Source organism: Achroia grisella, unplaced genomic scaffold, assembly GCF_030625045.1.
Source record: "Achroia grisella isolate CSIRO2021 unplaced genomic scaffold, CSIRO_AGI_Agris_v1 utg42940, whole genome shotgun sequence".
Lineage (NCBI taxonomy): Eukaryota > Metazoa > Arthropoda > Insecta > Lepidoptera > Pyralidae > Achroia > Achroia grisella.
The window spans coordinates 21,984-48,890 of NW_026712855.1; the positions used below are offsets into that span (position 1 = coordinate 21,984).

The window sequence follows — 26,907 nt, forward strand, 5'->3', positions numbered from 1 at the left end:
ATTTTTATCAAAACAATATACAGTATCTTAACAAAAACATATTTACGTAACAATATAAAAAAAAAATCTCTTTGAAATAACTGCTTTGCAAAACTGGTGTTTACTAAAAAAATCATATTGAATAATGTAACTTCATGTTGTGGTATTTGAAATAAAAAGTGTTTAATACTGTTTTGTTACAAACAAAGGAGTTGTAAACTATTGAAATAAAAAAAATAAGTGAATCTTACCGCAATACATTAGTGTAAACCGCAACTGAATTGGTTAAGCCGTTTCTGAGAATACAGGACAAACACACACACACACCTATACTTGTAATATTTCTGTCAACACTCGACACCCTTCCATTAGTACCTCTCCACATAACATAGATTTAAGTCCAGTGTAAAGTCAGTCCACGTTATACTGCTACATTCGACGCGTGTTGTAACGTGGACTGTTTTTTTTTCGGACTACTCTAATGCTGTTGGCCGCAGCTGGCCTTTACAGCTTCACCGGACGATAGGGGGTGAGTGCAGTGCACTCCAAACCAAAGGAAAAACTGACGTATACGACTTCAGTCTGAGGGCACCGCTAGGGGTTCGAACCTCGGCTCAGGCAGTCGTAATTTCGACCCCGTTTCAATTGGACGGGGGATCGATCGGAGGGGCTTATCCCTATCATTGTTAGTTTTGCCTATATAGATTTAGTAGGCGTTTTGGTAATTATTGGTTCCAGATTTATTCATCTGCGATTTTGTTAGTTGTAAACTTAGCTATAAACAGTTATAAACGTATTGAACTATATTTTGTGAGATTTTTGTTAATAATAATAATAATCTCAGGACAATTCATACAGTGCCATCTAGACTTAAGTTAAGCTAGCTGAAGCTTGTGTTATGGGTACGAGACAACTGATACAAATACATAGATTTTTTTTCGTAAATACATACATATTATACGTAGAAAACACCCAAACCGATACAATCATACTCATGAATACATGTTTGTGCCGTGCGAGGAATCGAACCCGCGACCAACGGCCGTCAAATGTTAATGTCAATATTTATAAGGTTATGTATTAACTGCAGCCTACACACAAAATTAAGTATTAAATATTTTTTTATTCAAATAATTAATTCTTACATACTAACAAGTTCACGAACGCTAAAAGCTTCCTAAATTAACAAGGAAATATTTGCATTATGTATCTTGGACGAAATATATAATTATTGTGGGGTCACGCAACGCCAACATCGAATGTTTGGCCCAATCATAGGTTATTTATTGGCGATCATCATATACAGCGGTCAAGCAGTCAAGTCAAGGGCAAGAATAATTTGATTACGTCTATTCACGTAACTAACTCATGTGTTTGGTTTATGATTTACTAGCTACTCGTCCCGGCGTTGCACGGGTGTACATGTATTATATAATAATAATAATCTCAGGACAATTCACACAGCGCCATCTAGACCCAAGTTAAGCTAGCTAAAGCTTGTGTTATTGATACTAGATAACTGATACAAGTACATAGATAATTTATTTTTCGTAAATACATACATATTATACATAGAAAACACCCAGACAAACAATCATACTTATGAATACAAATGTTCATACCGTGCGAGGAATCAAACCCGCGACCATCGGACGTAAAGCGGTGTGCTAGACCGCTAGACCACCGAGGTCGTCATATATTGTTAAATATATCATAAATTTCATATTTCAAAACGCGCTGGTTTATATAATCAATACACTATTGTAAATTCATAATCAGATCAATAAACTCATTTCCCGCCATAACATCAGAATGTTGAATATCACTTCAATAAAGCCTGATGAGATTTGATTGACACTACTCATTGATAAAGTCATGACTCGATTAATCGACTATTCGATGTACAATGAACGAATCGAATCTAATCTATCGATCGCAGATAATATGACCAAACGTTCCATTTTGAACGAGACTGTCCCGTTTTATAATTATGAGTCCTTGTGACTTTGATTTGAACTCTACGACGAAAAATTGCCCAGTTTTCGGAGATCTGTTTGGCGCGAAATTTAAAGTCATGCTCGCTTGTGATGATTACAGTTAGGGTGAATATAAAAAAGATATGCCAAGTGTTTCGATCTTATTTTAAACTAGCTTTTGCCCGCGGCTTCGCTCGCTTTAATTTATCCCCTTAGGGGTGGAATTTATCAAAATCCTTTCTTAGGGGGTGCCTACGTCATAGTAGATTTTTTTTTTATTATAATGGAATGGTGCACCTGCCTGCGCTAACGGTTTACGCTGGCGGGGCACCAGTGGAAGATGATAAGATGAGCATGAGGTCAGGTCAGTTAGCCCATCATGACAAATTCATGGTTCATAGTAGATTTATGAATGCAAAGACTCACCCCGATCGATTTCAAATTGATAAAGTTTCATACAAACTATCATCCCCTATTTTATCCCCTTGGGGTAGAATTAATCAAAATCCTTTCTTAGCGGATGCCTACGTCATAACATCTACCTGCATGCCAAATTTCAGCCCGATCCGTCCAGTGGTTTGGGCTGTGCGTTGATAGATCACTATGTCAGTCACCTTTGAGTTATATATATATATATAGATATACACCAGCTCCTTTTGTTGCTCCGATATATAAGCAAAAACCAAATGTTTATCGGGTATATTTTTTTTAATCGTAACTTTTTCTGAATCTGTTACTTCAAAAAACTATTTATTAACGACGACCTCGGTCCTCTAGCACACAGCTTTAATTTCGATGGTTCGATTCCTCGCACGCTACATTCATAAGCATGATTATTTGTATCGACCTGCGTGTTTTCTATGTATATTAATTATCTATTTACAAAAAAAAATTAAGTATGTATTTGCAGCAGATGTCCAGTACCCATAACACAAGCTTGGTTTACCTTTGGACTAGATGGCGTTGTGTGAATTGTCCAGGCATATCATTATTATTATAAATTGATCCAAATAAACTAATGTCCTGTTTTTAGTTAAAGAATAAATGGTCATTTATTACAGATCAAGTAGAACAATATGAAAATATTAATAATTTTTAACTGTATACTAGCCAATTCCCTATTGTGTGGCTGACCTACGTTACATAAAGCGAGGTAGGTGGAACTATTTGCTGTGATTATTAGCTATCCTTTCTCCTGTCTATATAGATTTATTTCTAGGAAATAGAATGGGGTCACTAAGATAGCCTATACTTAGACAAAGTCTTGTTACCTGACGTAATAGCGAAAGTAGAGTAAAAAAATTGCATTGTTATGCATTTTTGTTCACGGTTTTGTTCTAGATCGTCTAATAACCGCTTGCGGGTGATTTATGACATTTGCCTCAAGCTGTGCTATGATTTGTAGCACAGATAGTAACGAAGTTCATCTACAAATATTACTGTTACATTTGACAAGTCTTAGAAGAATAGAATAGAAAAATATTTATTCAAATAAACCACAATCCTAACACTTTTGAATAGTTTTTTTTAATCTACCGCTCATTCGGATAGATGCCTCATCACAAGAAGAACGAGCAAGAAACTTGCGTGTTGCTCTTTTGAATAATTATTGTAACTTTATATTTTTATATTCAAATGTAAGAATATTATCTATTAAGCCATTAATTCATTAAAAATAAAATATTAAATACACAATAAACTTGTTAAGTAACTAAATAAGAATAATAAAAAAATTATAAGTAAATAATATGATTTTATTTATTTATTTATTAAAACTTTAATGTATAAATACACAAATAAAGGTGCATAGTGCGGACTTAACATCTAGAGGCATTTTATAAAAAAGATGATTTTTGATAAAAAAAAAAATAATAATAATATCTCACAACAAACTAACAACAACAATAATATCGCACAATTCACACAGCAGCATCTAGTCGCAAACTCTGCAGAGCTTGTGATATGGGTACTAGAACAACTGATATAAATACATACATACATATGTTTGTATATAATATACATAGAAAACACCCAAACCAATATGAACATCCATACTCATGAATACACATGTTTGTAGCGTGCGAGGACTCGAAGCCGCGACCGTCGGAAGTATAGCGGTGTGTTAAACCACCAAACTACCGCACCGATGCATGTCATGAACAATTATTGAAATACATAAATCTATACATATTCAAATTTAACTGATTTTACGATATTTTAGGATATACGACACATCATCATCATCATCACCAGTCTAATTATTATAGTAATCTACAACTATATTCGTACCAAGAGTAACCTGACATTGAGGGTAACGCAGCTGAAGTCGAGTCACAACGCGAGTTTCAAAGCGTTTGTAGCCCTGGTCCCCACCGACTTGCTACCCACCTTCATGAAAGAGGACTAGTGGCCGAAAGGTGTGGTGTATCGGCGCTACCGTGGCAGATTGCCGTCTTCAGTGCCGTGATCACACAGACAATATTATTGTATTAGTTTTTAAATATTATATTATATGTATGTTAGTCTATAAGTTATTTATAATATTAACTAGGCCCTAGTTAGGCTAGGCCCTGAAATAAATGAATAAATAAATAAATAATTCTGCTTACCTATTAGAAGGTTGGCGTCGTAGTCGCTCTCCGACTTGGAGCAGTTCACCATGTACCAATGGTCGCAGATCAGCATCCGTTGCTGGAACAGCGTGGTATTGGGGCAGGTGTAGCTGAACTGGCGGCCGAGACCATCACACATGTGGTATACCTGGAAACAATAGATTTTATAAGTCATTCACAATAACAAACTGATTTTACCTAAATGTCGTTTGGCTAAAGTTAGTAATTCGTTTTATGGCAATTGCGTAAGGTTTTACAATAAAATACCAGAGTCTATTATAAATCTGCCAGAAAAAAGATTTAAATGTCAAATAAAACACTTCCATTGCAAAAAAGCTTACTATAAAATTGAAGAATTCGTTAACGATAATAATGTTTTTGTAGAAAAATTTTAAATACATAGCACTGACAAAATTATCTGATTATGCTAATAAGAGTGCGTAGCGATTTCTATGTTGATTGTCGCATGCTTCTTACTTGTTACACTGTAATTATTTATATAAAAAAAACATCTATTAAAAAGAGCAACACTCAAGTTTTTTGCTCATTCTTCTTGTGATGAATCTGCATTCCGAATGAGTGGTAGAATCAAAATATGACTATTCAAATGTGCTTGTAATGAGTTTATTTGAATAAAGATTATTTCTATTCTATTTCTATTCAAGTACAGTGGAATACATCCATGGGGATTCATCCCCACACGCTGGAACCTAAGTGGTCTGGGTAGAGGTATTAATGAGATAGTAATGAGCGGTAGAATAAAATATGTGACTATTCATAAGTGCTTATATTAAGTTTATTTGAATACATATCATTTCTACTATATTTCTATTACCATCATGTTGAATGACATCGAGAGTTGACAATACCTCTGACTGTTCATGGTTGTTAGGTGTTACATATGAATAGATATGAGGGCAGAGCAAGACCGAAAAAGAGATGGATGGACTGTGTGAAAGATGATATGGTAAGAAAGGGAGTAAATGACGAGATGACTGCGAACAGGGATGAATGGAAGAGAAAAACATACTACGCCCCAAATAAATGGGATAAAGAAGAAGCAGGTGATGATGATATCATGGTGAATGCTCATGGTCCATTTCACTGTGTATACTTGAATCTAACGTGGTAGGGACTTAATCCCAACTTGCTAGAACCTAAGTGGTCTCGGATAGTTCGTTTTCAGAGGAGCTTCCTCCCGCGTACACTTAGATTGTGGAATGAACTTCCTGCCGAGGTTTTCCCACGAGACTACAGCATGGGGTTTTCAAGAAGGGTATATTAAGGTTTCTTAAGGGTCGGCAACGCGCACGTGATACCCCTGGTGTTTCAGGCGTTCATAGGCTACGGTAACCATTTACAATCAGATGGGATTTTTTTTATACTACGATGGTGGCAATCAAGCATACGATGCTTGATTGCCACCATCGTAGTATAAAAAAATCCCGATTATCCGGATCAATTAAAACCAGGTATACCATATAATCGAAAATAATATTTAAATTTTAATAATTTTTCATTATGTAATTGGTTTTACTTAGATAATACGGTATATAAAAAACGAGCTAAAGTATAGAAAATTTAAAATTTTGGTTGAAATTACTTGTTATTTATTGATCTTTGACGCAATTAATCACATGTTTTCATTGCGGCCAAGTCCCTGATGCGCTTCAGTTGCAACTCTTTGGGATCCGATTCGTCCTGTCTTTCAAACCACTTAAAAGCAACATCTAGAGCTTTAAAAGCTTCTACGTGAGATGGTACTTGACATACAACCTCAGTTTCAGTCTTTATTTCATGTTCTCTCTCGTTAAGTACAAATCCTCAAATATCTAAATTGATAATTAGAGAGAATGAGTCCGGATATTCGGGATTCTACTGTATTTTTATTTTATTTTAGTACAGACAGTCATTACGGTTATAATTACATGTATATACATATTAAATAGACAAAGAGTACTGGAAAGTATTTGATAGAATTAAGTATAGATATAAGTATAGAATTACGGATGCGGGGTAAATACGGACTAACATATATCTGCTCAATCCAAACTTTTAGCGTCCTATTGCTACGATCACGGAGTCTAAGCATTTTTACAATGTAAGAACGAGTACGTTTCACATAATTGCACCAGTACTTATCTAAATATATATAACTCAAAGGTGACTGACATAGTGATCTATCAACGCACAGCCCAAACCACTGGACGGATCGGGCTGAAATTTGGCACGCAGGTAGATGTTATGACGTAGGCATCCGCTAAGAAAGGATTTTGATTAATTCTACCCCCAATGGGATAAAATGGGGGATGAAAGTTTGTATGAAACTTTGTCAATTTTAAACCGATCGGGCTGAGACTTTGCATGCATAAAGCTACTATGACGTAGGCATCCCCTAAGTAAGGATTTTGATAAATTCCACCCCTAAGGGGATAAATTAACGCGAGCGAAGCCGCGGGCAAAAGCTAGTTAATATTACAAACGCAAAGTTTCTGATTATGGATGCATGTTTATTACTCTTTCACGTAAAAACTACTGAATGCTTATACATCAGAATAATACAGGCTGTAGACACGCGCGAGAAACCGCGGGCACAGCTAGTGTCGGATAATTGAGTATTCATCTATTCTTATAAATACCAGTCAATCTAAATTCAGAAGCCGACCCTGAATGTCAGTCAAAATTACTAATTGCAGCGTGAGACTTGGTTTCAATCGTTCGATTAAAATATTAATTGGTTATTAGGTTTTTGCATCGACCAATTAGCCAGTAACACGAATATATTGCTGTTTAATGTCATATATTTTAAATTTTAATTGTAAGTAATTACGGAATTATACGGAGAAATTAAAAATATATAATATGTATCTAGCGTTGCCAGACGTCCCGTATATCCCGGGACGTCCCGCATTTTAGGCGTGGATTAAAATGTCCCAGCGGGACTGACTCTGTTCGGTGTTCGAATCGTGCTTTGATTTTTATTATTAAATCGATCGATCTACGTTAGACAACACTACTCACGCACGTATCGGTAATTAAAAAAAAGCGAGTTGATAACCGTTTTTAATTACGATTATAAGTATATATTTTTATAAGTATGTTAAAACCAATAAAATAAGTTAAAGCTGACTTGCTCCTCAGAAAAATATATAAAAAAAAACAAAGAATGTCACTATTTAATTTTGATTTTTATTTGTCCCTAATAAGCTAAATTCCCGTATTTTTTTACCTATTTAAACATTTACACCTTATAGGCTGCAAAAGAATCTGGCAATTCTAATCATAACAATAAATAATTAACAAATTAAAAAGAAAAAATGATATTGCATTGCATGCGTATACAAACTGTTCTTTATTTAAAAATTTAAATAAAAAACGAATTCACTCTTCACAATTTAGTTGACAGTTCCCGCCATTTCATAATACAGACTGCCAATCTGTGTTATTTATTCTGTGCATTTTCCACAGAGTACGTTATAACCATCGACAAATGGGAATAGCCATAATCACTACACAAATATAATAAAAATCCCCTGATATATACCTATTTATATTACATGAAGATGCTACGCACTTATAATAACAACATGATTATAACTGCAACCTCATAATGTTCTAAAAAACAATACAAAAACTATAATAATATCTCGTTATTAGACTATTCTCAGCTGCGTACCATAGCGAATTGTTAAGTTTTTATTTTGGAAACAATTTATTTTTAAACAACTTAACTACATAAGTATTGTCTATGAAACAACTAGTAGCTGATGAAATAATAGAGCAAAAAGTCTATAATCGTAGCATGCAGTCCATACAATTAGTGTGATTTCCAAAATGGTCGTCATCCGTCGTGAATATCGCAATTATGTTAAAAATAAAGTTTTATATACACGATAATAGATAACATTAGAAATACTTGATATTAGGAATCATCATTTCAGTCCTTCGAAATATGTACATTCATGGAATAGAAATAGAAATAATGTTTATTCAAATAAACTTAATATAAATAATTTTAATTGTATAGGGTTCTTCGGGCCGAGTGAAACAAAACGAATTTCGATACTTTAATATATTTAAAACATAGGAACAATATTTATTATGATATTTTTGTAGCAAAAGATGCCGGCTACCATAAACAAAATCTCAGCATAGACTAATAAAAGTAAAACACACAAAACAAATCATCTCCAAGCTTGCTCTGCGACCCATAATACGCAAAATTTAAAAATTTTTAGGCACCGATTTGTAAAAGTTTTTCTGACATATCAAAGATAATAAAAGTAAATAGACCTATCAATCAAAACTATGTTATAAGATCAACTGAATACGGTTCAAAATGTCAAAAGATCAAGGCTTTATTCTACTACCGCATTCCGAGTGGAGCCAGGTCGATAGCATTGTCACGGTTGTTATGGGAGACTACAAACATAGAGACACACATTTAATTTATGTGAATAATAAATGTCTTCATCATTACATAGTATAAAACAAAGTCGCTGTCGCTGTCTGTCCCTATGTATGCTTAAATCTTTAAAACTACGCAACGGATTTTGAAGCGGTTTTTTTTTTATTAGATAGAGTTATTCAAGAGGAAGGTTTATATGTATTATACATGTACACCCATGCGAAGCCGGAATAAGTGGCTAGTATTACATAAATGGTTTATTGATACTTGTGATTTATACTAAGTTCTACTAAATACGATATTAAAGTCGCAGCTTGCTTTGTAAGATATGTTTATTTAAATTTTTTTTTAATAATAATAATAATCTACACAGAACCATATAAATTATTTATATTATTAACCGGGTCTAAACACACATTTTATTTGCCATAAAATTAGTTCGTGTTAGACCCGGTTAATAATATAAATAATGTATATTAAACACGAAAGTTTAAAAATAACTAGAACCACATAAACTCAAGCTAAGCAGAGCTTATGTCATTAATGTTTTTTTAATTCATAGAATTATATAAAAACATATTATGCCGAGCCCGAGGAATAAGAAAGAAGCACGTGATGGTATATAGTATATTATAGATAGTAAACACCCAGACCGATACAAACAATCATACTCATGAATACAAATGTTTGCACTGTGCGAGAAATCGAATCCACGACTAACGGAAAGTAAAGATGTGTGCTCAACCGCTAGACAATCGAGGCCGTGAATCTAGGTATTATATATATTTAATAACAACTTTATTAATTTATTACTATTTGTAAACAATAAACATTTGCACACGAAATGGCGAAGTACATAAACTTGAAGAAATTCCCTGAATAAAAGTAAAAACTGTATCAAAATTCATCGCGTTGTTTAGTAGATGTAATTAGATTAACAGACAGACACGGAGAGGATTTTTTTCTGATACTATATAAAGATGAAGTAGTGATTTTATCTACCAAGGTCGCATAACAAACATCTATACATATAAATAAAATTGGAGCGTCTGTTTGTAATATTGAAATATCATACGGTACATACACCAAATTAACACTTTTTACAATTTTTGTCCATCTGTTTGTTCCGGCTAATCTCTAAAATGACTGGTCCGATTTTGACGGGACTTTTTTTGGCTGGTAGATGACGTAATAAGGAGTAACTTGGGCTACTTTTATTTTAGAAAAATAAAGTTAAATGGAATTTAACTTTATTTTTCTATATACATACGATATGGTAATATGATATACTTAAAACAAGTTCTTGATATATGTACGAGACGATAAAAATGTTGAATTAAATTACTTTAAATCTACTTTATGCGTCCAAAGTTTTACGTAGGTAAGTCATTAGGTATCTATACATATAAATAAAATTGCGGTGTCTGTTTGTAATATTGAAATAACCGTTTTTTACTGCATGTATATGAATATAAATTCGCAACATATACAAAAAAAACACTTTTTAAAATGTTTGTCTGTCTGTCTGTCTGTTTGTTCCGTCTAATCTCGGAAACCGATTTTTACGGGACTTTTTTGGCAGGTAGCTGATGTAATAGGGAGTAACTTAGGCTACTTTTATTTTAGAAACATTATTTTATTTTAGAAAAATAAAGTATAATTCCACGCGGACGAAGTCGCGGGTACAGCTAGTCTACAATAAGGAAGTATAAAAATATGTAATAAATATTAAAATAGTAACTAGTGCTCTTACAGCCGTCGCAATTCGACATTATCAATTTAAACAAGATATAATTAGTGAATCTATTATGGTTATAGTATGTTTGACATTCAGTAAAACTATAGACAATAATTCAAATGAAAATTCAAAATATCTTAATTCATGTAGGTCTATTACAGACTCTTATGATATGTGAAAGGATGCGTCCATAAATTACGGGAGGTGTTCTTTGGAATTTTCTGTAATTTAATTTTCTCATTGCTTTCTTGATTTAATTGATTGATTTTAGAAATATGAAAGCGTAGCGGTTTTTGTATTGATTGCCGCATGCATTCTTATGTGAAATGTGAATACTATAACTATCAGATGGCAATTGTGAGTAGCTATGACGTGGTCTGGTGTTTTGAGTAGTCATGCTCACTAAAATGTCCAGATTTGTGGTGGGCCGGGTCATTGGGCTCCCTAAAATATGGTCGAGCGCAGTGATGGCTGGCTCATCCGTCACACTCGTGAACGGGTGCTGCTTGTAGGGACTGGTCTGCTCTAATCACTATGACTGATTTCCTCTTATTAATTATTTAACCAGTTGGTTATATATTCAATATTTTTTCTATTTGAGTATTTAATTGAATTAGTGCTAATTGGTGGTTTGTATTCACACACTTAAACTTAAAAATGTAAAGTAATTATAAAATTATTTAAAAGAGCAACATGCAAGTTTCTTGCTCGTTCTTCTTGTGATGAGACAGCTTTCCGAACGAGCGGTAGATTAAGTGTTTCAATGTAAGTTTATTTGAATAAATGATTTTCTATTCTATTCTATTCTATGGATATGGATGGTGAGATGTCGTGAGATTTTATTCAACCCCTTTCCCCAACCCCCAATCTCACGTGATATTTTTCAAAATGTGGGTTTCTTATTCTTAACGCGTTGGATTGTTATTGTAAAAAGAAAAAAATGCTTTGTGCTTTTATTTATCTAAATCGTATTACGATTACGTTTAAACTATAAGTGTGCGAAATTTCATACCACTCAGTAAAAAGAGGTACAATTTTTTTATAGAATGATAACTAATTACTTTTCACATATATTATATTTTTAGATAATAATTTCACATATTTTTTACCACTATCCCTATAGTCCTACCGGTTACTTCAGTTGAGGTTTGGCAAGAAACTGGACTGGTACATTTTTCTTGAGTGAGAAAACAACCTTTTGTATGTTTGTTGTATGTATTAACATACAACAAACATACAAAAGGTTGTTTTTAATTGTTCAAAATGATATGGTGCACCCGCCTGCGTATAACAAGTAAGAGGCATGCGATAATTAACATAACATAGAAATCGCTACGCACTCATTATTAGTGTAATCAGATAATATTGTCAGTGCTATGGCTTTAAAGTTTTTCTATAAAAACATTATTATCGTTAACGAATTCTTCAATTTTATAGTAAGCTTTTTTGTAAAGGAACTGTTTTATATGAATCATTCTTTAAAATCGTCATTTAAATCTTTTTTCAGGCAGATTTATAACAGACCCTAGTATTTTGTTGTAAAACCTTACGCAATTGCCATAAAACGAATTGCTAACTTTAGTTAAACGACATTTAGGTAAAATAAGTTTGTTATTGTTACGTAAGCTTGTATTAGTGTAATCACTAACTCTTTTGAAATTGTCTATTGAGTTAGTGATTACATTAGATGTAGTTATGCCTTGGTCTTCCCTTTCCCCTCTTTCCTTCTATATTTCCCTCAATAATAATCGATCGTGCAGTATCAAGTGACCTAACATATAAGAGGTGTAACCTATTTCAAAAGTCAAAATGGCTTAGCTGCCATATATAAGTGTGTGAGCATAAAAAAACGATTAGCACTATTATGTTATTAATGCCTGCCCATTACAAATTATAATTTTACGATTGAATGACACTAGAAATTAACACTTGCGCAGTCGCAAAGGTCACGGACAATGCCAAACTTGTTCAGTCAGTGGATCTTACTCGTTCGACGGCATTGTGAATGAAAGTGAATCTGTACTCTGTGCTACTTAACCTACGCTCCCGCGTACGTTATGGCGCGGTTGACAGATGCCACTTTTTGGCGCCTTTTATGCAAATTAAATGTTTATTTTTTGGAATTTAAATCATTCTGGTATTCTAATATATATTTATGTTCACGAGTATATAAAATCGAGAACCCTGATTTCGTTAAAAATGGAGATTGTTCTAGTTTTTTTCAAAATCGAAACTTTTGAGAAAAAGAGTTTTTCTACTTTTTTATAGGACAATTCACACAGCGCTATCTAGTCTCAAGCCAAACAGAGCTTGCCTTACCCTTGCTTGCTATAGGTACTAAACAACTGGAATAAATGCATAGATATATATTTTTTTTGTAAATACATACATCTATGTATATTATGCATGTATTTACAAAACACCCAGACTAATATAAACAATCCTACTTATAAATACAAAATGTTTGTACCGTGCGAGGAATCAAACCTTAATCAAACCAGCGAGCATCGGAAGAAGTACTAAACCGCTAAACCACCAAGGTCGCCGTTGAATTCACTATGTTCTGTATTCTCTATTATTATTTCTATTATGTGTGTATCTTGATACTATTTATGGTGTAGTGGTTTTGTCTATGGTGTATTCAATATTACATAGAAGAATAAGCCGACGGAGATCTGTGGAAAATGACATATTGCGCCAACAACAAATAATAAAATAAAGCCGTCTCGACTTTATTTAATTTTTATTACTTATTTATTATTATATTATATTTTATATTACGTAGTAAACATTTAGAACTTTAGACTATGTGACTAGTTTCTTTCTTTTCAGTTTACTTTTGTACGCTGTCAATTATTTTATTTAATATAACATTTACTTTTTTTATAACAACTGTAAAATATTCACATAAATGAAAGTAAGTGAAGTGGATTACACGTAAAGCGATGAGTGAATGAATGAAATCGAAAGTGAGTGAATGGAACGATCAGAAGCGCGCCACTTTCTTTGTCACTAGCACGCTTGCAGCGAGAAAACGCTTATGTAAGTCAAGTGAAGGTCAAGGTAACTGCAAAACTAGTTTAGTGGCTCAGTGAGGTGGTAACGGTCATGTATACAGACGTGAGAACGGTTTTAGTGAAAACTGACTATACGGAAGACAACGGCTGTATGTTATTAGATTCTTTGCATTTCTTTATTATAAATCTGCCTGAAAAAAGATTTAAATGTCAAATAAAACACTTCCTTTGCAAAAAAGCTTACTATAAAATTGAAGAATTCGTTAACGATAATAAAGTTTTTATAGAAAAACTTTCAATCCATAGCACTGACAATATTATCTGATTACACTAATAATGAGTGCGTAGCGATTTCTATGTTGATTATCGCATACCTCTTACTTGTTATACTGTAATTATTATACAAAAAAAACATCTATTTAAAAGAGCAACACACAAGTTTCTTGCTCATTCTTCTTGTGATGAATCTGCGTTCCGAATGAGTGGTAGAATCAAAATATGACTATTCAAAAGTGCTTGTAATGAGTTTATTTGAATAAAGATTATTTCTATCTTTATTTCTTAGGAGAATAAATAAAACTAAAGTGAATATTCCAGAAATAAACTGTATTCAATTAAAATCGATATAAGCATTTCAAGTCTTAGTTTTCGTTCTGGTATTATTGCAGATTAATGGACAAGAAACTCGGTTTTTCAAACAGATGTTGTAAACATTACAAGTTCAAGATTTTGTGTAAATACAATGTAGCAAATATTACAAAATCATTAATGACAAAATGAACGCGTTTTATTTTCGTTCAAATATAGTTTTGATAATCTGACTTCTATATAAAAATGATTCGTAAATTTACATAGATGTATAATAGTTAATAGAAAAATAATTTAAAATAATGGATCACAATAGGGATGTAAAAGTGAAAATAGAAATCCTGTAATATAATAAAGGACTGTATTAAGACATTTCTTATCGATGACTAGCTGTTCCCGCGACTTTGTCCGCGTGGAATATAACTTTATTTTTCTAAAATAAAAGTAGCCTAAGTTACTCCTTATTACATCAGCTACCTGCCAAAAAAAGTCCCGTCAAAATCGGTTCAGCCATTTCAGAGAACAGCTGGAACAAACAGACAGATTGACAAAAATTGTAAAAAATATTGTTTTAGTGTATGTACCGTGTTTATATTGATATGCATGTAGTAAAAAACGGTTATTTCAATATTACAAACAGACACTCAAATTATATTTATATGCATTGATTAATAATATATGAAATTTGAGCTTGCGTGTAACAGCTTAGACCACATCATCACTTAACATCAGGTGAGATTGCGGTCAAACGCGCTCAAATTATGATATAAAAAAAAAAAAAAAAACGGGTTAGTAATTTAAAAAAATAAAGCTATCTTCTTAGTTAGTTACTTAGTTCTTCTATATTCGTTATGTCGTGTATGTACGTACATACGGGTATTATGTACAAATATCATGAAATAATTTATTTATATGTTTAAATAAATTATTTCACGATATATGTACATAATACTGGTACGTATCTTGTTACGTTGTATGTTACTGTATCCACACTAAGAAAAATAAATAAAAAAATAATCTATATGGTAGTGTTAGAAAGAAAATCTGTATTAGAATATAGAATTTAAAATAACAACAAATATATATTTTTTTTATTGTAGTCTCAGGGCAGTGGTATGGTTCTGAATCTAAAGGTCACTCTGAAGTTGGAACGTTTAATCACGATACCGTCCTTATGAGTTGAGGGTAACTGGAGCAGAGATGAAGTGCAAACGACGAGACGGCAGGTGTAGCGGTAGTAATAGCAGTACGGTGTTATTATGCTCACGCGATTGTCCAATGATATATTTGGAGTATTTTGATATGTTCCAAATCCAGAACTAAATTCCCTGGAAATTACCATTAAACAGACCTAAAATATCAGCTGGTTACTTTCCTTCCATAATATCTAATACAGTACATAACGAATACAGCTACCTATTTTAAAACTTTTGAGATCCCGTGACATCTAATACGAATTTCATAATAGAGATTACTCTATGATAGTTTTTTTTTAATTGGGTTATTGCTTTATTTTTTTTTTCGTTCAAAGATTATGAACCTACGCATTTCATGTGATACCATTAAAATAAACACCAACTTACAACACAAAAGGTCAATTAAATGGTACAATTAAATGGATGACACAAACAGAACATAGTAATCTGCCGCAAGATCGCCTGCGCACACTTTGGAAGAATAATGCATGACGTAAAGTTAAACTTAACCAAAGTTCAAGGTGCTTTAACTGGTTCACTCGAGCGTGACGCGACGTATCGGTTACTGGAGTGAATGAAATTGTAAGTGGTTTCAATTAACCGTAACACGAAGAATTGTATAATGTTTTTGTTGAGAAACTCTTTTGATATTGATACATTTAAAGTTTTCTTGTATTCTATAATCAAAATTATTAAAACAAAATTATATTATGTCACTTCACTGTCTACCATCTTACCACTAAGTACATTTAATAATAGTTTAAGACATACATAATGTAGAAATAAAACGTTTACAAATTCATTTTCGCCGCGTCTGGCTGTATATCCGAGACTAGCTGTTCCCGCGACTTCGTACGCGTGGAATTTAGCTTTATTTTTCCAAAATATAAGATTTTTTTAAAAATAAAAGTAGCCTAAATTACTCCTTATTACATCACGTATAAAACAAAGTCGCTGTCGCTGTCTGTCCCCTATGTATGCTTAAATCTTTAAAACTACGCAACGGATTTGGAAGGGTTTTATTTATATAATAGAGTGATTCAAGAGGAATGTTTATATGTATAGTACATGTACACCCGTCGAAGCCAGCATGGGTAGGTAGTTAAGAATATTTCTATTTCATTATTATTAATTATTATTAGTGTGGCCGCACTGTGGCCTAATTTTGTAAAGTTGGTACACTACACACTGTCTCGGTGCGTGTTTGCGTCGACTCTAGTCTGCAACAGTGGCATGTGAACTCCATTGTTTTACCATTGTTTCTAAATTTACGACATCGCTACATTATTATGTAGTTTCGGGTTAAGAGTAAATATATTATTTTTATGTATTTAACAAATACAATACAATAGATTATGCTATTGTATAGTACTAGCTTTGCCGCGGTTTCACCCACGTTTTATTTCAATAAATTTCAAATTCAAAATCATTTATTCATGTAGGACATTTTAGCCGTTTATCGTCATTTTTTTTACATTATAATTTTATTTTCCTATCGTCCAGTTCGGTATATAGATCCAATTGAGAAGAACTGGCAAGAAACTCTATTGAATTACTACAGTTTATTTACAATGTATATTTATATAGGTGTCTATATCTAACATTAAGTGGAAATCCCGTGCATGAACAACTATTGCCATGCACGCTCGTCATTCAAGTAATCATTTATTGAGTAATAGGCTTTGCTCAATAAATATGATTTAACAGATATTTTGAATTTATTTAAGGGTAATTCCAATATATCCTTTGGTATCATATTGTAAAATTTTATACCTTTTCCCATAAAAGACCTATTGACTTTTTCTAAACGATACTTGGGGACAGCAAGTTTGTCTTTAAATCTAATATTAATATTATGAATATTGCTCTTTTTTGGAAATAAGTCAAGATTTTTATGAACATATAGGATATATAAATTGAGAAGCAACGGTGAGAATATTTGCCTCTTTGAATTGCTCTCTTAATAATAAACTATATCCTATGTGTTATTCTGAACATCATCTCAGCCTGGAAGACGTATACTGATGAACAAAGGCATCCCCCAAAGATCTCCTCGACGATCGGTCCTGCGCTGCTCTATCGCTTTCCAGCGATTTTAACCAGATCGCCGGTCCATCTTTCTGGAGGCCTACCCACGCTGCGACTTTATTGCTCCAACGTTATTCTGATGCCTAACCTATATTACTGTAAAGTTTCATCAAAATCCGTTCCGTAGTTTTTGCGTGAAAGAGTAACAAACATCCATCTATAGACACAAACTTGAATAACACTTAGGCTATAATTAAAAAAAATATGTAGGTTGGTCGAACTCAATGGTGACTGACATATTTATTATATTTGAATAACATTTCAGTACTACATATATAAAAATACATATTAGATATATATTTATAGTAAAAAACGTTGTTTTGTCATATAAATTAAAATCACTATTAAAAAATAGGGGTTGGTGACAGAAGGGTGAAAATTTAGGGTTGTATGTATTTTTTAAATATATTTTTGCCACATTATAGAAAAATAAAAATAAGTGTTAGATAGGGGTGGATAACCCTTATCGTTTAGGGGTATAAAAGATAGATAGTAACTGATTCTCAGGCCTACTAAATATGCATGTAAAATTTCATAAAAATCGGTCAAGCTCTTTCGGAGGAGTATGCTGACTAATATTGTGACGCGAGAATCTAAATATATATAACTCAAAGGTGACTGACATAGTGATCTATCAACGCACAGCCCAAACCACTGGACGGATCGAGCTGAAGTTTTCCACCCCTAAGGGTTAAATTAACGCGTGCGAAGCCGCGGGAAAAAGCTAGTTATAAACATAAATGCCAAGTAAGTGTGATGCAGAGGAAATTGCGCGGGTAACCTAGTGATATATGAGAATAATCATAATATAATATAATAATCTCAGGACAATTCACACAGCGCCATCTAGACCCGTGTTAAGCTAGCTAAAGCTTGTGTTATGAGTACTAGATAACTGATACGAATACATAGATATTTTTTTCGTGAGTACGTACATATTATACATAGAAAACACCCAGACCGATACAAACAATCATACTCATGAATAAAAATGTTTGTGCCGTGCGAGGAATCGAACCCGCGACCATCGGAAGTACGGCGGTGTGCTAAACCACTAGACCACCGAGGCCGTTCGAAGAAAAATAGGCTAAAAATACATTTAAAGAGCACTTAATTCTAAAGGATCCAACAGTAGTATTTATGAATATATTGTTTTAGATTATGTATACGGAAATCGAATACCCGATCTTCAGAAGGTGAGGCAGTGTGCTAAACCGCTAGTTCACCGAGGTCGAGCATACATATATACATACATAATAACACCAATTATATTATTATATAATCTATCGCTTATCTACACATCTATACATATAAATAAAATTGGAGAGTCTGTTTGTAATATTGAAATAACCGTTTTTTACTACATGCATAATGACATAAATACGGTACATACACCAAAATAACATTTTTTACATTTTTTGTCTGTTTGTCTATTTGTTCCGGCTAATCTCTGAAATGGCTGCACGAACTTTGACGGGACTTTTATTGACAGGTAGCTGATGTAATAAGGAGTAACTTAGGCTACTTTTATTTTAGAAAAATAAAGTTAAATTCTACGCGGACGATGTCGCGGATACAGCTAGTATACATATATAATAACACCAATTAGGTTATTATATAATCTGTCGCTTATAGACCAATAAAAGTTGCCATTGCTAAAAATCAATTAACAATAATTACAAGTATATTTGAGTTTCGAGACGCACAAGGTCGCAATACTATATTCTATTGTTGAATTGTATTAGAAAAACATTTATTACAAGACTTGCACAAACACACTTTTTTATTTTATTTTGTAATTAAAAAAAAATTACCTTGATACGTTGCTGGTGGCTTGTGTTTGACGACCTCGGTGGTATAGCGGTTTAGCACACTTTACTTCCGATTATCGCGGGTTCTATTCCTCGAACATTACAAACAAATTAAATTGTATTAATGAGTATGATTGTTTGTATTGGTTTGGGTGTTTTCTATGTATATGTTGTTTCAGAATTCTAACAATAGTATGTAATAACGGATCCACGCGAAACCGCAATATAAAGCTAGTAACAGTAAAAACATCACTGTATTACAATACAATTTTGACGGCATCAGTGGTCAAACGGTTAAGCACATCGCTTTACTTCTGATGCTTACGGAAATACAAATTTTTACGGTGCAAGGAATCGAACCAGTTTAAAGCATTTTGCTAAACCACTAGATCACCAAACCCGTCAAATATTGGCAGAACTCAGTGTACTATGAAATGAGTCATTTTTTTTAAGGATGATAATGGAATGGTGCATCCGCCTGCGCTAACGGTTTACGCTGGCGGGGCACCAGTGGAGGATGATAAGATAAACATGAAGTCATATCAGTTAGCCTAACGTGAATTCACCGGGAATGTATCACGATGGTTTCCAGGGGGAACCGCGTGGAGGTCGATCTGACATTGCTAGCAATAAGATAATCAATCCACATTACTAATAATCCCCTCCTCTGAGTCATTTATTTGCGTAATCTATCTATAGATATATCTCCCGTGCATGAACAAAGAAAAGTTATTTATTATTTATTTATTTCATGCTACTAGGCCCATATTATAAATACCTTATAGACTAACATACATATGAATCAATATTACAAGATAAATCCAAATTCAAAATATCTTTATTCCTGTAGGTCTATTACAGACTTATGATATGTCATATCTACCGTCAGTTCGGGATGATTTCGAGATGAGCAGAACTGACAAGAAACTCAGCTAGTGTTCTTTTCAAATAAATGTTATACATATTTACAATAATACACAGTCATTAAAATTCAAATTTGGGAGAATAGAGTGACCACCAGCATATGCTATTGCAAAAAACAAAAATCTAATCAGTGTTCGCAACCTGAACAGACCAGTCCCACAAGCAGCACCCGTACACGAGTATGACGGATGGGCCAGTCATCATTGCACTCAACCATATTTGAGGTTATATTGGATTTAGGTTATGTTGTTGTAAAAAGGTTATAAGAAAGGAGGTAAATAACGCGATGACTGCAAACAGGGACGAATGGAAGAGAAAAACATATTACGACGACCACAAATAAATGGGATAAGGAAGAAGCAGATGATGATGAGTGGACAATGTTCAGCTCCTTGGTGGTGTAATTATAATCACATTCAGTGACAAAACCTTGCGTTCTTTACTCTCAAGTCTAGACTAAGAATATTTCGTAAGTCATTGTGAATGCCTCGCGTGATCCGTTATTGTTTTTTAATTATAATATAATAATATACACGTAAATCTAGCACTAAATATATATTACAGCATATATTTTCCTTGCTAAGCTCTGCTGTATTATTATTATACGTTTCCAGGTTCGATTCCTCGATACAAACATTTTTATTACTTTGTATGAGTGTTTGTATTGGTCTGGTTGTTCTCTATGTATCATTACATAGTATAAACAAAGTCGCTGTCGCTAACAGTCCGTCCATATGGGTATGTTTAAATCTTTAAAACGAATTTTGTAGCGGTTTTTTTAGTAGATAGAGTGATTCAGGAGGAAGGTTTATATATATAATACATGTACACCCGTGCGAAGCCGGGTGGGTAGCTAATAGTATACATGTAATAAAAAGTATTTCAGTCTTTGTACCAGTTGTTTAGTACCCATAATATATTTTTTTTGTTTTATTAGGTTTTTTTATTTTTTTCATATTTATTTTAAAGTTTTGTTGTTTGTAATTGTGAGTGTTGTGTTTCTAACCATCTACTAAATAAATACCATTTTATTTCAAAATATAAGCTTTGTTTATATTAGGACTAGATGGCGCTGTGTAAATTGTACTGAATTATTATTTTTATTATTTATTAATAATTTAATCAAATTGAGAGAGATCTGAAAACATTTCAAACCATTTACAACAAGCTTTAGATAGGAGAGGATGTATTGTTGTTATATATGCCTAGTATATGTAACAATCACTATATCGCGCATTCAACCGGCCGCCTGCGCCGTGCGCTCCACACCGGCGCCCCCGGGAGCCCCTCCGATCGATCCCCCGTCCAATTCAAACGGGGATCGAAATTACGACGGCCTGAGCCGAGGTTCGAACCCCTTGTGGTGCCCTCAGACTAAAGTCGTATCCGTCAGGCAGGAGTTGGCCTTCAGCCGCTCCATAAGTCCTTCCGCGGGTTTGGAGTGCCATCTACACTCGCCCACTAACGTCCGGTGAAGCTGTAAAGGCCAGTTACGGCCAACAGCATTAGAGTAGTCCGAAAAAAAAAAAAAAGAATAGTCCGAAAAAAGATTGTTAGTAATGTGGACTAATAACCCCATTTTGACGGCCTGGGTGGTCTACTGGACACCGCTGTTCTTCCATGGTCGCGGGTTCAATTCCTCGCACAGTACAAATATTTGTATTCATGAGTATAATTGTTTGTATCGGTCAGAGTGTTTACTATTTATATTATGTATATATTTACAAAAAAAATATCTAAATCTAAATACATATAACTCAAAGGTGACGAACTGACGTAGTGATCTATCAACGCACAGCCACTGGACAGATCGGGCTAAAATTTGGCATGCAGGTAGATGTTATGACGTAGGCATCCGCTACGAAAGGATTTTGATTAATTCTACCCCCAAAGGGATAAAATTGAAGATGATATTTTATATGAAACTTTGTCAATTTTAAACCGATCGGGCTGAGACTTTGTATGCATAAAGCTACTATGACGTAGGCATCCCCTAAGAAAGGAGGACGGCGAGTGAACGAAGGCACGGGCAAAAGCTAGTATTCACATATATCCGTTGTCTAGTACCCTTAACACAAGCTCTGCTTACAGGGGAACTAGATGGCGCTGTGTTAATTGTTCTGGATTATTTTTTCATCATTACTTTACATACATAAAACATCATAACATAAGACAAGCTCTGCTTACCGTGGAACTAGATGGCGCTGTGTTAATTGTTCAGGGTTATTTATTCATTACCACTTTAAATACATAAAACATAATAAATATTACAGAAAAACAGCACGAACAATATTCATTAAAGTGATCACACTTTACAAGCAAACAAATTCAAAACAATACCAATGCAAACATACGTACGCACTAAACTTGATGTTTAAATAATATACAGCATAATAAATTATTTACGTCTGTTTGTTTACAAATACAGTAGGCATTGTATGTTTTTTTTTTTACTATACTATTTGATGTATAAAGAATTTGAAACGGTCACGAATTATTACATCTAAATTTATAAAACTAGAAAATGTCGAACGCATTTTCTGTAGCCCTTGATCTGATTATTAAAATACTTGTGTTAGATTAAAAAATAAATTTAGTATATCTTTATGACTGACTACCGAGCTGGAGTACCTAGTCAGTGTTTTAATACTCATAGTAATAATATCGCGCATACTGCCATGACGCGCTCGTCATACTGCGCAGATGCAGTAGGATGACACCGCAACATTTGTGAATCTGTGGCGCATTATGTTTGCGCGGGAAAACTAACTACAAAATAGCTTCTTCTGCAGACATAACGATAACCTGTTATACTTCTGATTCCTAATTATGTTATACCATTCTACATAACTTTATACGTCTGCAACTTACTTTTACTTTAATATACTACTTTTATACAACAAAACTTGCATATAAATACAGCCCCCTATATCATACGCTAACACAGAGGTATATAAATCTATTTAAAACAACATTTATTTAAAAGAGCTACACACAAGTTTCTTGCTCATTCTTCTTGTGATGAGTCTACGTTCCCAATGAGTGGTAGAATAAAATAATGTGATTATACAAAAGTGCTTATATTAAGTTTATTTGAATACAGATCATTTCTACTATGTTTCTATTGTCATCATGTTGAATGATGTCGACTGTTGACAATACTTTTAACTACTCATGGTTAAAGAAAGTGTTACATATGAATGTGGATGGTTAAAAGGGCAGATGAAGGCCGAAAAAGAGATGATATGGCGAGAAAGTAAATGACGAGATGACTGCGAACAGGGATGAATGGAGGAGAAAAACATACTACGCCCCAAATAAATGGGATAAAGAAGAAGCAGGTGATGATATCATGGTGAATACTTATGGTCCTGGGTATATTTGAATAAATGTGGCAGGGACTCAATTCCAACATGCTAGAACCTGAGTGGTCTCGGACAGTGCGATTTCAGAGGAGCTTCCTCTCGTATACAACTAGATTGTGGAATGAACTACCTGACGAGGGTTTCCTACGAGACTACAGCATGGGGTTTTTCAAAAAGGGTATATTATGGTTTCTAAAGTTTCGGCAACGCACACGCTACTGGTGTTTCAGGCGTCCATAGGCTACTATTTACCTACCTGGTAGGTAGGTAGGTAACTATTTACCATCAAATAGGCCGTATGCTTGCCATAGTGGTATAAAATTCAAATTCAAAAATCATTTATTCATGTAGGTCATAATTATTAGCCGCTTATGAACGTCAAATTTTTTACATTATAATTTGATTTTTTCCCCTACCGTTCGTAAAAAGGGAGCCTTTCAATTCAATATTGTGCGTGCTCATGTTGTAATGACATTATCAGAAAAATGAGCCGATTTACCATTTAAAATCTCAACTTGAATCATTATACAGTCCCTAAGTACTCATTTTATAAAATGACCATCCTCAATACCCATACGGTTATTACGCAACATGTTTTTTATCGGCGACAATAAATCGTAAAAGAGCGCGAAACGCCATCTTGGTTTAATTTTTTAAATGCAAAGACGTGCTCCATGTACAGCCAATATTTACAAGTTGCGTCATCAAAAATTGATATCGTGTTTCATTTTAAACAGCTATTAACAACCATGACATCTGTTGTCATTAATACATAATTTTTTATTTGGTTTTGGATTAAACGGAAGTACGTAAAATCGAAATTAATAAAACATAATTAAAGATGGATATTTTGCTAAAACACTGTTGTCGCTGTTTTTGCGTTACTATCTTATAAATAAAAACAAATATAGGCATTTAATTTTATGTTATTATTCCGACTGTGCCATACCAGGCAGTATGGGCAATGCTCTTCACCTGTCCAAGTTGGACGAATTTTAAAACAACAACAACCGCCTGCGCCATGTTTCGTATTTTTCTATGTACATGGGGAAGACGTGAATGAAGGACCAGTTGTTAGTTGAGACTGCCTGTATTGTGCATTAAGCCTACATTTATTTTATAATAGTGCACAATTACCTACAATAAGCCCATTTTTAAAAAGAAATTATTTAATTTTCTCTTGAGTCACCAAAATGTGTTATAATTGTATTTATCTATATTTAGCATATATGTATTGATTTATTCAGTGTGACATTATATATTAGGTTCGGAAAGTAACTTCGTTTTTTCCTAACTTAAGATTTAATTATATTTTTTATTTATTCAACTTCACACTTAAGCCATACAATTTGTATATGCTTTGAGAGCTCACATAGCAAGACTTGTGCTCGTATAATATCAGGTACTATATATATTGTTATATGTATATATTTATTTGCATTTCATATATATTATATAATATTTATTAATAACTTTGTGATTGGTTTTTGACATAACTGCGCCACAACGCTTTCTGTATACCTAAAGGTTAGCTGGTAGAAAATGCCATACGGAATTAAGCTCGCCTTTGTACATGTTATATTGTGCATTAAAGAATAAATAAATAAATAAATAATTTGAATTATGTAATTTTTTTGCTATTTGTTAATTTTGTGTTGAGAATCTAAATATATATAACTCAAAGGTGAATGACTGACATAGTGATCTATCAACGCACATCTCAAACTACTAGATGGATCGGGCTGAAATTTGGCATGCAGGTAGATGTTATGTCGTAGGTATCCGCTAAGACTTTGATTAATTCTAGCCCCAAGGGGATAAAATTGAGTATGAAACTTTGTCAATTTCAAACCGATGGCTGAGACTTTGCATGTATAAATACTATGACGTACGCATCCCCTAAGAAAGGATTTTAATAAATTCCTCCCCTAAGGGGATAAATTATCGCGAACGAAGCCGCGGGCAAAAGCTAGTTATTATTATAAATGTCAATTATTATTGCAAATGTAAATTAAATTATTGACATCGAAAATATATTAAGTGTCAATATTTGTGAATAATAAAATTATGATTACATAAATCTCATCAACCAATATGTGATGTGACGAAAACTGAACTTGCGCGATGCGCGCGCGCAGCATCGAACACCTTATACGGTTATTCACGACATATTTGCGTATTGCATTCGCGCATAAGTTTATTGTCAGCCGTGACATATAGAATATATCCATTAATATATTAAAGAGACAAATGTCTGTCTGTAGGATGCCTTTTCTTGACTAAACGGATGTACGGATTAATGTAATGTGAAGATATCTGGATGGAAGGATGGCTCTTATCTGATAAAAGTGGCTGAAGTGATTGGTAGCATCTAGTGTTGACCCCTTGTCATATTTTTTTGGGTAGACCCGCCAAAACCGAAAAATATGGCAGTATTTTTTGGTAGGTATTCTTACCTGGTATTGATTTTTTGTAAATTTCTAATATAGTAAAGTTTAGTGTTAAAAACAATAAGATGACCACTAGTAGACCCTTGCAGTTTGTCATAGACCCCCGGGTGTCGATATAGACCACTTTGGGAATCACTGATCTAGTGGAATATAATATATTATATTTTTTTATTATCGTCATATAGTAGTGTCATAAAAATTGTTTATAGCGTTATTAATTTATATGGCAAAACAACGTTTGCCGGGACAGCTAGTATAATTTTAAAAGTATTTAAATAATGATTAAGATGGCGTGGTTAATTTAATTGACTTATATAAAAGGAGACGATTCTAGTTTCTAATTTTGAAAAATGAAAATAATCTTACATTCAAACAACGAATTGTATACTGACCTGGCAGCCCGTCTCCACGTCTGCGTAGTACCCTGCCACTCGTCCATGGCAGGTGAACCGGGTTCTCGGTATCTGCGAAGAAGGGGACCCGGCCTGAAAAAAAAATTAGATTAGTAATTTATAGACGGGGGGAGAAGATTGTAAATACTGATAATAATAATAATAATAATAATAATATTATTGGTCCTTCTCCAAAAAGCTGTAATATTAAACACTTGTAGAATAGTCCGCAAATTTTTGTCTTACTTAAAAATTATCCATCCTCATCATTCATAATTTATACTGTCATTGTTTGGTGATTTTTACCCGCAATGATCAGTCTATTACCCCATCATTGGGAGATATATAATATATATATAAAAA

The 26,907-nt window shown here is 33.5% G+C and overlaps 1 protein-coding gene across 1 annotated transcript in view; it reads right to left on the reverse strand.

Annotated features, from left to right (window-relative positions):
* LOC131844928 (uncharacterized) overlaps positions 1–26,637 on the reverse strand; it is a gene marked incomplete at its 5' end in the record, with an annotated part of 33,210 nt that extends 6,573 nt beyond the window's left edge. Inside the window, 2 exons of the mRNA XM_059193926.1 lie at positions 4,565–4,715; positions 26,545–26,637. Coding sequence (XP_059049909.1) covers positions 4,565–4,715; positions 26,545–26,637 — 244 coding nt within the window. The remainder of the gene's footprint in view (positions 1–4,564; positions 4,716–26,544) is intronic.
* Between the last annotated feature and the right edge of the window lie 270 nt (positions 26,638–26,907).